The following is a 15388-nucleotide window of genomic DNA, read 5'->3' as shown; positions in this document are numbered from 1 at the left end:
CTTTTTTAGGATAGACACATCAGTGAGGAAATAAAAATGTGTTCCTTAGATGGCTGTATAGAATAAGGAAGGAAACAAAAGAATATTCACCCTAATGTACTAAAGTGGTCAGATTAGGATATAACCATTAAAGTAGAGAATTTACTGTAAAAAATTAGTGTATCATACATATATGTCAATTTTTTTATGGAAATGTGTTGATATATAGTTTGAATTTGTGCTGTAAGACAAAGACTCAGCTGCAGAGAATGGAGAATGCTAATCTCTTGGAAACATATAAATCAAATTGTGCTGACCAGGGGTTCTCAGGCCCATAAACGGTATCATAAAAATATAAAAATGGGCTCTGCTAGTCTTGCTTCTATCTCTTCGGAGGTACCACGGGTTACTCATCTGTTATCTTACTTGGTTTCTTTTCATATCATTGTGTACACATAAAATGATAGCATTTGTTTGGCATTTGGGGCAAGCAGCAAAGACTGCTGTGGATCAGAGGAGACTGGAGACCATGGGCACCCCAAGGCTACTGGAATCACCATCTCTACGCCATCACCCATGCGAGGCATAGCTGTGTGCTTTGACATCCTGGCTGAGAAACTCTGGTTTAAAAAATATATGTGACTTGGGGCGCCTGGGTGGCACAGCGGTTAAGCGTCTGCCTTCGGCTCAGGGCGTGATCCCGGCGTTATGGGATCGAGTCCCACATCAGGCTCTTCTGGTATGAGCCTGCTTCTTCCTCTCCCACTCCCCCTGCTTGTGTTCCCTCTCTCGCTGGCTGTCTCTATCTCTGTCGAATAAATAAATAAAATCTTAAAAAAAAAAATATATATATATATATATATGTGACTTAACATGTCCCCACTGTTACTACTTTTCTTAATAAGTGTTCAAGGACCTCTTTTCTTAAATTCTTGCTCTGGGCTTACATCAGGTATAGTATCAGGGGTCCCTAAAACAGTTTAACGGGGATGTTAGCACTTCACAATCTTGAAAAGAAAGACCCTCAGTTTGCATCAGATTTATACAATAAGCAGACTCTATTGTAACGTCTGCTTAATAAAAAGGGAGCTTTTCCTTTATATCTACAACCACATTCACAGAATGCCAGAGGCGGGGGGGTCACTTTCTATTAACCACTTGCTGATTTTGAGATAAGCCTTCATAAGCTGTGTGTAGAGCACTTAAGTAGCTATTAGGGAGGTCCTTTGGATGCTCAACAAAAGATGTCATACTGACTTACCTTGGTCTCTGAGAGGTTAAGCCCTCTTGTTTCCATTGTGCCTGTGAGTTATATTTGAAATCAGCACTTATTTTCTTGTTCTGAGCCTATGATTTCCTAATTAATTTAGTGTTTATAATCGTTCTATCTTACTGGGAAAATATGTCGGGAAAATCTAAAAGGACTAAGGGGGACAAAAGGTTAAAGCAGAATTTGACTTAAAAAGTATAAGCTCCTCATTCAATATTCACGACATTTACTTTTACTTATTTTTCCTCGGTTAAGTTATCTCTCAAAGGAGTCTATTCTCATGGCTTCAATGGAGAACTGATTTTGAAAGAAGTCATTTCTCTGGGGGCGCCTGGGTGGCACAGCAGTTAAGCGTCTGCCTTCGGCTCAGGGCGTGATCCCGGAGTTATGGGATCGAGCCCCACATCAGGCTCCTCCGCTATGAGCCCGCTTCTTCCTCTCCCACTCCCCCTGCTTGTGTTCCCTCTCTCGCTGGCTGTCTCTATCTCTGTCGAATAAATAAATAAAATCTTTAAAAAAAAAAAAAAAGAAGTCATTTCTCTGAATTGAGTGCTGACCTTTGCTTTATTTTTACAGAGGCATCCCTACTCTCCTTGCTACTGCCTTTCTGTATTTTACAATTACTCCTGTCTTAAGTCGATTTATGCTTTCCATGTGGCTCAGGAGGGGATAAGCCCATGCCCAGCTGTTTTGGATTTATATACAACCCGTGTCTCTGAAGTCTCATCAATGCAGGATAGTGCAGGCTACTTCCTGAACATAAAGATATACATTTCCTTCTAGGAAATACAACGATTTAAATTACCCCCAGCTCTTCCCGGATTTATAATACTTACCAAGGAGGTTATGCATCTATCCTGCCCACTCCTTACTATTCCACTTGATTTACTTTTATTTGGTTTTAAGCAATAAAAGGTGACTGAGAAGATAGAAATTATTCATTCCTAGGTGCCGTGAGGAAATGTGAGAGCACAATTTTCTTCTATTTCACCAAAGATGAAGGCTTAAAAGTAATTTTTCCCATTTGATCATTCAATCCTGAGGATAAGCTTCAGGAAATATCAGCTGGTCAGAATTTATTTTTGAAGACTTTAGAGCAGTTTTAGGTTTACAATAAAATTGAGAAGGAGGTACAGAGATTTCCAATTTACCCCCTGCTCCCACTCATGCATGGATGGCCTCCCGGCTATCAGCATCGCTCACCAGAGTGGTACATTTTTTTTCCTTTTTAACCAACGGTGAACTTATACTAACACATCATATCCCCCAATTCCATAGTTCACCTTGAAATTTATTCTTGGTGTTGTATATGACAGGCGTGGGGACAAATGTGTAATTGGCATGTATCTATTATTATAATATCATACGGAGTATTTCCACTGCCCTGAAAAGCCTCTGTTTTGCCTATTCATCTCCTCCCCCAATCCCCTCCACCTCTGGTAACCACTAATTTTTTTATTGTCTCGATATTTTTTTTCAAAATGTCATATAGTTGAAATTAGACAATATGTGGCCTTTTCAGATTGTCTTATTTCACTTAGCAATACACATTTAAGGTTTCTCTATGTCTTTTAATGGCTGGATAGCTCTTTTCCTTTTAGCGCTGAATAATATTCCATTGTCTGGATGTACCACTGTTTATCCATTTATCTAGTAAAGGGCTTTTAGTTGCTTCTAAGTTTTGGCAATTATGAAAAAAGATGCTATAAAGATTCATGTGCAGGTTTTTGTGTGGACCTAAGTTTCAACTCCTTCCTACCAACAATGAGTAAGAGTTCCTGTTGCTTCATATCCTTACCAGCTTTGGGAGTTGCCCATGTTCTGAACTTTGGCCATTCTAATAGGTGTGTAATAGTACCTTATTGCTGTTTTAATTTGTATTTCCCTGATGACACATGACATGGAACATTTTTTCATATGTTTCTTTGCTACCTGTATATCTTCATTGTTGCGGTGTCTGTTAAGGTCTTTGGCTCATTTATTAATCAGGTTGCTTGCTTTCTTACTATTGAATTTTAAGAGTTTTTTAAAAATATTTTTTGGATAACATTGTTTTATCAAATGTTTCTTTTGCAAATATTTTCTCCTAGTCTATAGCTTGTCTTGTAATTCTCTTGATATTGTCTTTTGCACAGCAGAATAATTTAATTTTAACAAAGTCTAGCTTATTCTTTCTTTCCTGGATTGTGTCTTTGGTGTTGTATCAAAAAAGGCATCACCATACCCAAGGGCATTTAAGTTTTCTCTTATGTTATCTTCTAGGAGCATTAGAGTTCCATGTTTTATACTTAGGTCATATTTCTAAATCATAAGCCATTTGAGTTATTTTTGTGATGGGTGTAAGGTGTCTAGTGTCTTTTTTTTTTTTTTTTTGCATATGGATGCCCAGTTGTTCCAGTACCATTTGCTGAAGGGGCTGTCTTTGGTCTATTATATTGCTTTTGCTTCTTTGTCAAAGATCGGTTGACTATATTTATAGATCAGCATTTATTTTTAACCAATCCACAAAGTTTTCACCTACTCTTCTTGCAAAAAATAGTAACATTGGTTAATGTGTTGGAAGGATATGAACATCAGTAGTTTCAAAAAGTAGAGCTGGATGCTTTGGGGTGCCTGGGTGGCTCAGCCGTTAAGCGTCTGCCTTTGGTTCAGGTCATGATCCCAGGGTCCTCGAATCGAGCCCTGGATCGGGCTCCCTGCTTGGCGGGAAGCCTGCTTCTCCCTCTCACACTCCCCTTGCTTGTGTTCCCTCTCTTGCTGTCTCTGTCAAATAAATAAATAAAATCTTAAAAAAAAAAATAAAAGTGCCTGGGTGGCTCAGTCGTTAAGCCTCTGCCTTCAGCTCAGGGCATGATCCCGGCGTTATGGGATTGAGCCCCGCATCAGGCTCCTCCCCTGGGAACCTGCTTCTTCCTCTCCCACTCCCCTTGCTTGTGTTCCCTCTCTCACTGGCTGTCTCTCTGTCAAATAAATAAATAAAATCTTAAAAAAGAAAAGGTAGAGTTGTATGCTTGGGATCATAATTTCAATTTAGTATGACAGCAAACTGATTGTGACCTCTGTCCCTCCATCACCTCCATGATTGACATGACTGACCTCACTGGCCAGGTGAAGAGGCCTTTCTACCAAAGCCATCCTGAAAATGCTTGCTCAGCTCAACAGGGTGCCTTTCCAAGAGATGGAAGGGTATATGAGTACTTATATTTTATTTCTTAAATCCTTTCTCATCCATGGCTTTCTACCATGTTGTTTTTTTTTTTTAATTCCTTGGCCTATGCAATGGAGGTTTTTAACCTGGAGTCTGTGGACCTCTAGGTTGAACATGAATGAATTTTAGAGGATCCACAGTCTTTTCAAAAACTATGCAAAATTTTGGATGAATGTGCAGATGTCTATTTTCCTGAGGGAAGGTGACCATAGTGCTCATCAGATTCTTAAAAGGTATATGAAACCAAATGATTAAAGCCACTGTTAACCACTCCAGTTAAATTCTACGGCTTAGATAATCTTGATATCTCACAGAATCATATCTAGCACAAGGAACAATTAAGCTGTGAAGTATTAATTCTCTATAATATGATTTATGTTCACGTATTTGCATGTGTGGATATTACATAACTTTCCTCTGATCATTCTACTGAAAAGCCTTTGAGGCTTTGAAAGTTTTATTCGATATAAATCACTGTCATCACACCACCAAGGTGAATCCTTGTGTACAACCGCATGATCTGGACACTGAGAGCTGAGAATCATGATCATCTACTCTTCCATGCCTCCATAAATCGTAAGAAAAATATTATTGAATTAAAAACATCTAATTATAAAGATTATTAAAATCTTAGCTACACATTTCCCTTTTAATGTTCACTTATATGTGGAATCTCAAAAAAGGAAAAAAATTTAACTCCTAGAAGCAGCTAGTAGAAAAGTGGTTGCCAGAGGCTGGGGGAATGGGGAAATATGGTGGGGTTAGTAAAAGAGGACAAACTTTCAGTTATAAGATAAATAAGGTTTGAGGATCTAATGTATAACATGGTGACTATAGTTGATAACGCTACTGAATAACTGAAATTTGCCAAGAGAGTAGAACTTAAACGTTCTCATGGGGGGTGGGGAGGAAAGGCAACTATGTGAAGTGATGGATGACTTGATGGGGGGAATCTTTTCACAATGTATAAGCATATCAAATCATCACACTGTATACTTTAAATATCTTTGGTCTCACACAACCCCAGGTTCTTGTGGACCTAGAAGAGGGAAAAGTAAAGCAGACAGTATTTGGACCTGTGGAGAACCAAGGAAAAGTGAGAGTAAAACACTTTAATTAGATCTGATTGTTAATACAACCAAACAAGAATAGGAAAAGTACCATAGGGTTAATTAGACTTAATATCTAAGGTCTGGGAAAAGAGTGAGGCATAAATGCGGAAACAAAATTTAAGGCTGCTAGAAAAAATATCACTTTGTTTCTGTTGGTTTACTATGTTCTAGTGGGTCTGCAACTCGTGAAGGTGCGGGGTAAATTATTTTTGTGTAACCCAGATAATATAACACAATTCTTTTTATTTTCCTTGGAACCTCTTCTTCATATTTAAAGATGTTCCACATCGGAGGCCCCATACTGGGTTATACAATTGGAATGTAACTGTTAATTTTAGTTCGATGTCTTTGTGAAATGCATTCTGCTATCCACACAATATTTCTCATTTCTTGTTCCTTCAGCTTTGTGTATGCGTAAAACACGCCATAGTGGAATTGCCTGTTGAATGCCAGCACGTTCATTTGTACCTGAGGAAGGAAAAAAAACCAATACAGACCATCACTTATCGGGAATGTACTACATCTATGAGATAATATTAAACTACAGACTGGTTTGTGTTTGTACAGTGCTTATTTGTATTTATATAAGCAATGTCCAAATTGGGCCAAATAGAGGAAAACGGTAGCAACTCATCAAGTTCTAAAGGGAACTTTAGTGTCACTCTACAGATAAAGACAGAAAATAGTAGTTTAAAAAGTAAGTTTATTAAAAAATAAATAAAATAAAGTAGGTTTATAGAATCACTAGACAAACTCCAAATCTTCTCAGCACTGCTAGCACAAAGATTCCTGGGAAAATCTTGGTGTTTGGGTGTGTATATGTATGTGCGGAACTTTGTAGTAGTACATATAGCTGGCTTCTAGATAGCAGGCTTGTCTCATTTAGGTAAACTAAATTTTTAAAAAATTGTTTAACTGAGGTAAAGTCTGAAATGGAACAATTCTTTTATTCTTTTCCACTTTGAAAAAAGGATGAGAGGTACTGAGTCCCTCACGCAGTTCTGAAAATGTCAAGCTAAGTGTTCAGGAAGTGGAGGTCCTTGTTTTCAGGAACAGACGCTTCTTTTTCCTGCCAAGGGCAGCTTTCTTAATAGCCTTCTTTGAAGCAGTTGTGCAATAGTGTGGAATTTTAAAAACATCCCTAATATATGGGATAACTTGCATTGTTTTTACTTCTTTCTGTGACAGGCACTAGAGAGCTGTTGGGAAATGTCTGGAGTATAGGAAGGGGCCCGAACTGCTTTCTGGTGCCAGTCCTACCCTAAAATTTGGATAAATTTCAGGGCTGTCTGTCAATCAATTGAAAGGGAAGGGCCAGTGGTCTTAGAGAAATGAATAAAATACACTAGAAAAATTCTCTAGATTTGAGAGACCTTATCCGGTATCCCCATCCCCCTCAAAAAAAGCCATTTCGTTGAATAGTTCAGTAGCCCAAGAATTGACTGTAAATGGATTAAGTACTCTTCTGTTTTTCAGGGAAAGAGAATAATCTAGATTCTCCAGATAGATGTCCATACAAATAATTCCTATGTGTTATAATTGTGTTCTTAAATTATATTATAACCATAGACATATCCTTCTTAAGAAAGGGATGGTTTAGAGAGTGAGATGCACTTAACAGAGTGTACACCATGAGGATAGTCAATATATGATCATGAGAATGTCCGAGCTCTGATTCTCTAGTTAATTGTGCAATAGCTGCCCTCTTTCCAGAGCTTCACTATGTGTACTGGATAGAAAACACTGTGTTTCTGGATAGGAAAATTCAATGGGAATCCATCATATGTGAACCACTGGGCCTCTAAGGCGGAGATACTAATACCCATCTGGTTGTCAAATTGTGAATACGCTTCATCAACTGAACTGATCAACTGTAAAAAGAAGGCCCCCAAAAGAAAACCGAAAGTAAGAAAAAGTCTAAAACTGAGAGAGAAAAAGCATACATAAGCTAATAGCATTTCCATTTATATCATACCTCACGCTCATAAAACACATCCTCCAATGTCTTTCCTCCACTGCCATCACCCACAGCCTCAAACAAAGGCTTGTATACCTAAAAAACAGAGGCTATTTTTAAACATTATTTCTTATAAATATGTATGAAGATATTTTCCTAGCAATACAGAAATGATGTATCTGTTCTAAAAAATCTATCCAGAAAGACTGAATGTTTTTTGTAGGACCTTTGGCCTCCCGAAAAAATACCAAAAAATCCACATAAAAAGAATATGGATGGATTTCTAGCCTATTGGCTTATTAAGGCCTACAGGGCAAGAGCAATTCTACCCTCAATATACCTTGAATGAGCTAATCTCTGCATTAGGTTCTTAGGGCTAGTTGGACACATTATAGAGGATAAATAAATGCTTGTGGTTTAACCAGCGTGGATTCATGGGTTCTTTGAAATGACAGGTGATAAAATTCACATGGAATTTCAAGTGTGGAAGGGGTGGAAACTGGGGAGAAGCTCAAAATTTAATATTATGCTAAAAAGCCTCCTGTGATGACATGAGCTACTATAAAGGTTTATTGCAGTTTGCTGACTTCTCTTTCCTGGAATGTTTCAGAAACGGTAAGAGCGTCATTCCAGTTCTGGAAAAGTTAACTAGAGGGCATTATGTTACCATAAGTCAGAAGGAATGGAATCGGGATGAGCTGAAAAGCTGCAGGCTCTTAAGGAACATTTGGATGTGGAGTAAGGGAAGGACATAGCAGCCCTCCTTCCATTCCCTATTTCTGGCCACTGATTAAAGGGAATGGCAGAAACCAATATGTTCATATTCTCCCCTGTATTTCAAGTAGACATTCTGTACCTAAGCCTGTTTACCCAATGGTAAAGGACTGCTGGGTCAGGCTATTGTATATAACTTGGACATAAGCTCGCATATCCAGAACACTGCACCAGTCCCTTGGGGAACTCGCTTTATCAAGCACTTCAAAAGACATGCTCAAATGACTGCTCCTTGGAGATTTAAACAAGTACTTGCTTGGCAGGAACCTCAAAAAAACAACAACGACAACAACAACAAACCAACCCACCCAAAACAAAAAACAACCCACGTGGCTTAGAAACTTGAAGTACTTCTTTGAGAGTGACAGTTCTAGAATGACATTGCTTTCTACCTTACAAACATAACTGCTTTAGAGAAGACATGTAAATTTGACGTGTGAACTTCTAAGTACAGGTGGTGACATGTAAGACATTCAGGGTGCCTGGTGTGGTTACGTACTCCATAATGGTCCGCTACCCTCCTCATCTGCTCGAAGTCTTCCGCTTGAGCCAACAGGCGCAATCCTTCTGGATAGAGCTTGCCACAAGTCGGGTAGAGGGTCTCCCGGTCGTCTTTGCTCAGTTCCGTGCCAAAGGAGTTAAGAGTGATGATAAAAGCACGTCTGTCAGCCTCAAACTGAATTTGCAAAACACAAAATCAGTGAATTCTAACCATGTTCTAAATGCTATAAACAGAACCCTAAGTAGACAAATTCATTTCCAGAATGATCTGCTTTCCTTTCCAGATTTATGTCTAATTATAATACAAACACGTGTTATTAATGTTCCCTTAGCCTCTTTTTTTTGAAGATTTTATTTATTTTGACAGAGAGAGAAAGTATGAGGAGGAGCAGCAGCAGAGGGAGGAGAAGCAGGCTCTCCCACTGAGCAGGGAGCCCAACGTGGGGCTTGATACCAGGACCCTGGGATCATGACTTGAGCCGAAGGCTGATGCTTAACCGACTGAGACACCCAAATGCCCCAACCCTTAGCCTCTTCTTATAATGGAGTAATTTTGCTTGCCAGAGAAGGATCACACAGTGATAAGGGCCCATGACTCTTGAAACCCCACTGAACTTTGGTTTCCAGGCACTCTGAAATTAGTTACTCGTCTCTGTCACATAGGTCACTAAGGTCTCAAATGTCTCTTCCACAAAAATGGGAATAGTACCTACTTGTTGGGGTCTGTTCAGGGATAGGACAAAATAACGTAAAGGGAAATGCCTGGCAGGGTGTTTGGAACAAAGAGTGTGTGTCGTAAATGTTAACATCTCTTTCTGGTTCTTGATGTCAGTGTGATTTTCTTTTTACCTAATGAAACTTTATGCTTACCATTGGTTTGTACTTGGATGGTTTGGGTTTTCTTCTTGAAAAGTCCTAGGTTGGATATCAATCAGTCTAACTGTGTAGCTCAGGATTACATGGCTCAAGACAAGTTACCTTCCTCTCAGGCCTGTTTCCTCACTTACAAGATGATAGGGTTAGACCTCATGATCTTTCGGGTGGGTCACATATTCTCATGTCCTGTCTTTGTGCTGAACACCACCAGGCACCTAAGCAAACAGCTTCGAGTCAGGCCAATCTCTTCCAACCTCTCAGTGTTTCTTGAAATTTACTATTCCTTTGGTTTCCATGTTTCTTCTGTCTCTTGGTTCTCCTGCTACCTCCTCCAAACATTCTGTCTCAGCCTGTCCTTCATGGGATCCTCTCTGCCTACCGTGGGAGTTTGTCATAGTGTCCTTGAGCTGAGAAACTCTTCTCTATACACCTGAAATACCCTGCACTTACATTATTTTAAAATCTGAAAACTATTTTTCTCCCTACTACACTGTAAAATCTTTAAGAGAAATCATGCCGCTCTTGTTTCTTGTCTATTTTTTAATAACCAGTGCCTGACACGTAGGAAGATAAAAACTGTTTACTGAATCCAACAGAATGGTCTGTGATTCTACTACTTTCAAAATTCTCCAATATTCTCTACAGTGTTGCTACTCTAAGTGTGTTTCTTGGGTCAGTAGTTTTGATGTGACCTAGAAGCTTATTAGAAACACAGAGTCTTGGGGCGCCTACGTGGCTTAGTTGGTTAAGCGTCCTACTCTTGTTTTCGGCTCAGGTCATGAAAAAAATGCAGAGTCTCAGGGAATAGTCCAGCCCTACTAAACCAGGGCTTGCATTTTAACAAGATTTCAAGGTTATTTGTATGCTCACAATAGCTGAAATAATTGCTCTACAATATCCTTTGATCAGCTTACTTTTGACGAATTAACAAATCCAGACTTGCAATAGATTTTACTGGAACTCTTTTGTTAGAACAGGTGTTTCCTACCAGGAGGGTGAGAGTTAGTTCCTTCTGATCCTTTTGACTGACCTCACGGAAAGTATGGGTGACCCAGAAGCAGGGAGTGGCCTCATTTGGAAGCAAAGGCAGCTGCCTCTGGCTACTGAATGTAATTGTCAGGAATTTTAGACCTTCCATGGACAGAAGAAACGCAAGAGGGAGATTTCATGGCCATCAGAAACCTTGAAATAAAAATGAGAGCAGGAGGAGCAACAATAGAGTTAATTGTCCCACATGCCCTTGAATGTGCTTTCTAGTTCTAAGATGTTAGAAGGGTTTTTTTTTTTTTTCACTTTTTTCCCCCAGTTTTATACAGAAATAATTGACAGAGATTGCTGTAGAAGATGTTAGGATTTTCAGGAGAGAAGTAAGGTGGGATAGGCAGCCTTGCAGACATGCCTGGCAGCAGAGGCCGTTCTGGAGGAGGAAGATGCATGAAGTTATAAAGCACGACATTTTGGAGGAATGGTCATGGCTCAAGCGCTGGGAAAGAAGGTGAAGTGGTAGGCTGGACAGGCAGCTGGGAAGAGAACAGGAAAGGCTTCACAGGCCATGCCAAGAGAGGATTTGATTGATACAATAGGTTCTCTGAACACTCCAACTTATTGTTCTTGTAAATATCTCTTCCCTTTGCCTACAGTGTGTGTACTTCATTCCAGAATGCTCCACGTTGAAATCTTACCTGCATTGGAGGGTCCCATCAGATGCTATTTTTTTTTTTTACAAGAAGGCCTGCTATTTCCTCCCCAATTGGATATGATTTCCTTTGATTCCCTATTATACTTTAATTTCCCTTTTATTATAACTGCCTGTATATCTACCTTAGTGCCTTTTTCTAGTCTAGAGTTTCTTTGTGTGTGAGTGTGAGTATTGTTAGTGAAAAGAACTATAATCTTGAAATTGTAAAAGGGCTTTCTTGTGTTTGACCATCCCTAAGCAGACAGTTTGACACAACATCTGATTATGGAGGAGAGTAAATGGGGTGGTATTAGATTTCACTTAAGTCCTCTCTATCATTTATGGATGGTTGGCTTCTTGTGTGGCACAGAAGACACCAGATGTCCTATGTCCTTTCACTCTTCCTTACGCGCATTTTAAAGCCATACCTTATTTTTTGTTGTTATTGCAAAAGTATACCGTTGACTTATTCAAAATCATTATCAGTTGCACATGACAGAGTTGGGCTGATCAGGTCACACATTCTTGCTGGTTCATTATCAGAGGACAGGAATACCTTGTGGGGGCAGTGGATCGAGGGGTCGATGGCAGTGGAAAAGGGTTACATGTACTGGAATCGAGCCCAGCCTTGCGAGCTTGGGAAAATGAAACACACTTATTCTGTGCTTGTTTTTCATTGTCTTATTAAACATATAGGTTGTCAGAAGAGCAACGACAAATAATAAAAGGCATAAAGGCAAACAGTATGCTGCAGTACATTTGCCTTGAAAATAAGTTCAGTTCTTTTTTTTTTCCCATATGAAGTCACAATCTCGTAATTAGGTCAAATTTTTGCATGCAAGGCCAGGTTAATGCTCTCTTTTACCACATTAAGTCTTTTGAAGTCTCCTGTCAAATGAGATTAAATAAGAACATATATGGAAGAACTTTATAACTGGAAGTGCTCTGTTGTTGCACAAATAAAATGGGGGGTAATTACATGAACTGACATATTTATATATCAATTTATATAAATCTGACAAATCTCTTCTGATCATATCATTAGAAGCGTTATAATTGCATGCTATGTATAACTAATACTTCTACGTAATGTATAAAGATAGTTAAATGGACTTTTATTTTTAACACAGCTTGAAAAAACCTAATCTAATGTGGTAGTATCATGGGTATAGGAAAGGGATAATGGGAACACTGGGTATATAGTAGTCTGATCAAACCCTTACAGAGATAAGGATTCTTGTAATACTATGCTGTCCTTTCTGCATTACTGAGGACTACAGAGACATAATTCTTATCTATTTCCGATTTTTATAGCACACGCAATATGATCTTGATTATGAATTAGCACTTACTTTTTTAAAAAAAGATTTTATTTATTTATTTGAGAGAGAGCACAAGCAGGGGGAGTGGCAGAGGGAGAGGGAGAAGCAGGCTTCCCACTGAGCCAGGGCCCAACTCAGGGCTGGATCCCAGAATCCCGGGATCCTGACCGGAGGGGAAGGCAGACGCTTAACGGCTACCGGGTGCCCTGAATTAGCACTTACTTTTATATAAGAATTGCGGATGGTGAATTTAATGTAGAGGTAATATAGTGGATAAACACAGAGGATCCAGAACTAGGCTACCCGGCTTCAAATTCTGACGTTGCCACTTATTATCTGTGTCATCAGGCAAGTTACAGTTGCCCGTTCTGAAAAATAGATAGTAAACTCCCATGTTGTTGTGCTGTAGTTTTATTTTCATTGTGCTCGTTTTGTTTTTTGTTTTAGATTTTTTATTTATTCATTTCAGAGCGAGAGCATGGAGGGGGAGGGCAGGGAGGGTCAGAAGGAGAGGGAGAAGCAGACTCCCCACTGACAGGGGGCTTGATCCCAGGACCCCGGGGATCGTGACCTGAGCCGAAGGCAGATGCTTAACCAACTGAGCCACCCAGGCACCCTCACTGTGCTGTTTTGAAGTTCAAGTGAATTCAAGTATATAAAGCACTTAGGGTAGTTATCTGGTGCATTATAAATGTTAACTATTAATAGTGTCATTGCATATCTTTTGTAAGGTTATGAGTTTTGCCATAGCTCTTATTTCACATATTTTGTGGGTATAAAGCACACAAGCCATTTCTTTATGCCAGTAGAAATTACACTTTCGAGCCACAGATAATGTGGCTTCTTATAGTGTGGCTAGTAGTTAAAAATTTATGACAAGAAAGGGGAGTGCTTCATAGGGCCAGCAGGTTACTTATGTTATGTGATCAGAATGTCTGAAAGAGACTAGCTTACTTTCTGACATTTAGTATACCATAAAAAAATGTTATTTTATTTATCAATGCCTATTTCTTGTGTAACATAGCTAAAGGCAAAAGAGATTTCTTGGCATTGTCCAGTAATAAATTTTGCTTCAAGGACTGGTTTTGCTTGAGGAGTTTCAACAGGGGATAGCAAAGTATCTTTAACTGTAAAATTTTAATTTTAGATGTTTTGAGGGGAACTAATTTATCATATGCAGTTTCAGAACATTAGGTTAAAATACATGCGGATGAAGTTATTCAGGTTTTTTGTTTTTTCCCTTTTTTGCCTAAAGGGCAGTTCTTATCAAGCTTTTCTTGAAATCAGAAGTCATCGAACTATTTAATCTACCTACCAATGAAGTTACTGTGACAGATAATCTAATGATTAAAGATATTCTTTAGACAAAACTTAGTTTCACCAGGCAAAGCAAAGGGCTTTTCTAAGTCTAGAATGGTATCTGCCCACCCCCCTCTTATTCAAGTGAAACCAGGAAAAGAGATCTATATGAAACACAATACAAACTATGCCCAGGATATCCCCAGATCCTTCTGATCTTTGGCCTGAATCTCTGAGATCAACACATGCACGCAAGATGATCTCTAAACACAGATGAAAACTGTGATGATAAAGAGGAATTAAAAGGATTAAAGCATCAATTAGAGAGGTAGAAAGCAGTGGTGACATTTGACACATAATTTAGTGAACACACCAACTGTGAATCACTGAACCCAGAGTCTTCCTACCCAGAGCTGGAATGTTTGCGGATTGTTTGAGTGTCCTTTATTTTAGGATTTATATAAGGAACAAGGCCCATTGTGGACTTTGGTTCCACATTGTGAGAATTCCCAGCTTGCCCAATATTCCTTGTTGGAGGGAAGTTGGGTTATTATTACAAGTATTCATAGTCTACCAATTCCTCATAGTATACCAAATTTTTAACTAATTATAATCTACTTTGTTCATATTACATCAAAATGAATCATGACCAAACTTTTATAGGCATTATTCTTTTCTAATTCCAAAATAACTCTGCTATGTAGAAAACTTGGAAAATACCACTCCTTTCTAATTCCAAAATAATTCATCTATGTAGAAAACTTGGAAAATACCACTCTTAACTGAAGACATCAAATGATATATATGATAAAATACGTTGTTCATATTATTTTTAGATAAAGGAGTTTTTTTTAAGTTTTTATTTATTTGAGAGAGAGAGAGACAGAGAACATGAGAGCGAGTGAGCATGAGCACGGGGGTGGAGGGAGAGGGAGAATTTGGTTTCCTGCTGAGCAAGGAGCCCAATGTGGGGCTTAATCCCAGGACCCAGAATCATGACCTGAGCTGAAGGCAGATGCTTAACTGACAGCCACCCAGGCACCTGGAGATAAAGTAGCTTCTAACATAAATAAATGTAAATAGGATTATATAAATGAAAAGTGTGTAAGCACATTATCTGGCATAAAGAAATTCAAGGACTTTCTTACCTCAAGAATGGGACACATGATTTCTGCTGTGACATCACCATGATTCTTACAGAATTTATAGAATGCCTCGAGGTAAGACTTAAAAAAGAAGAAAGATCATAAAACAATAAAATGAAGATATTTTCCTCTGGAAATTTCTAGATCAGCTTTTCATGGCTTATTAAATACTTTAATGGAGGTTGAATTACTTGTCCCGTAGGGCGATATTTTATTAAAAACTTGATACAAATGTTCACAATGAAGCATGTTGCACAACTTTAAAAA

At 38.8% G+C, this 15388-nt stretch overlaps 1 protein-coding gene across 1 annotated transcript in view; it reads right to left on the bottom strand.

Annotated features, from left to right (window-relative positions):
• Window positions 1–1783: 1783 nt before the first annotated feature.
• Window positions 1784–15388, bottom strand: part of ATP6V0D2 (ATPase H+ transporting V0 subunit d2) — a 46862-nt gene continuing 33257 nt past the window's right edge. The window contains exons 5-8 of the mRNA XM_026495804.3: window positions 15125–15202; window positions 8800–8976; window positions 7545–7622; window positions 1784–6037 (exon numbers count right to left, since the gene is read on the bottom strand). Coding sequence (XP_026351589.1) covers window positions 5876–6037; window positions 7545–7622; window positions 8800–8976; window positions 15125–15202 — 495 coding nt within the window. The 3' untranslated portion in view covers window positions 1784–5875. The remainder of the gene's footprint in view (window positions 6038–7544; window positions 7623–8799; window positions 8977–15124; window positions 15203–15388) is intronic.

This window comes from Ursus arctos, unplaced genomic scaffold, assembly GCF_023065955.2.
Source record: "Ursus arctos isolate Adak ecotype North America unplaced genomic scaffold, UrsArc2.0 scaffold_6, whole genome shotgun sequence".
NCBI classification, from domain to species: domain Eukaryota; kingdom Metazoa; phylum Chordata; class Mammalia; order Carnivora; family Ursidae; genus Ursus; species Ursus arctos.
This window is presented reverse-complemented; position numbering and strand designations above follow the sequence as displayed.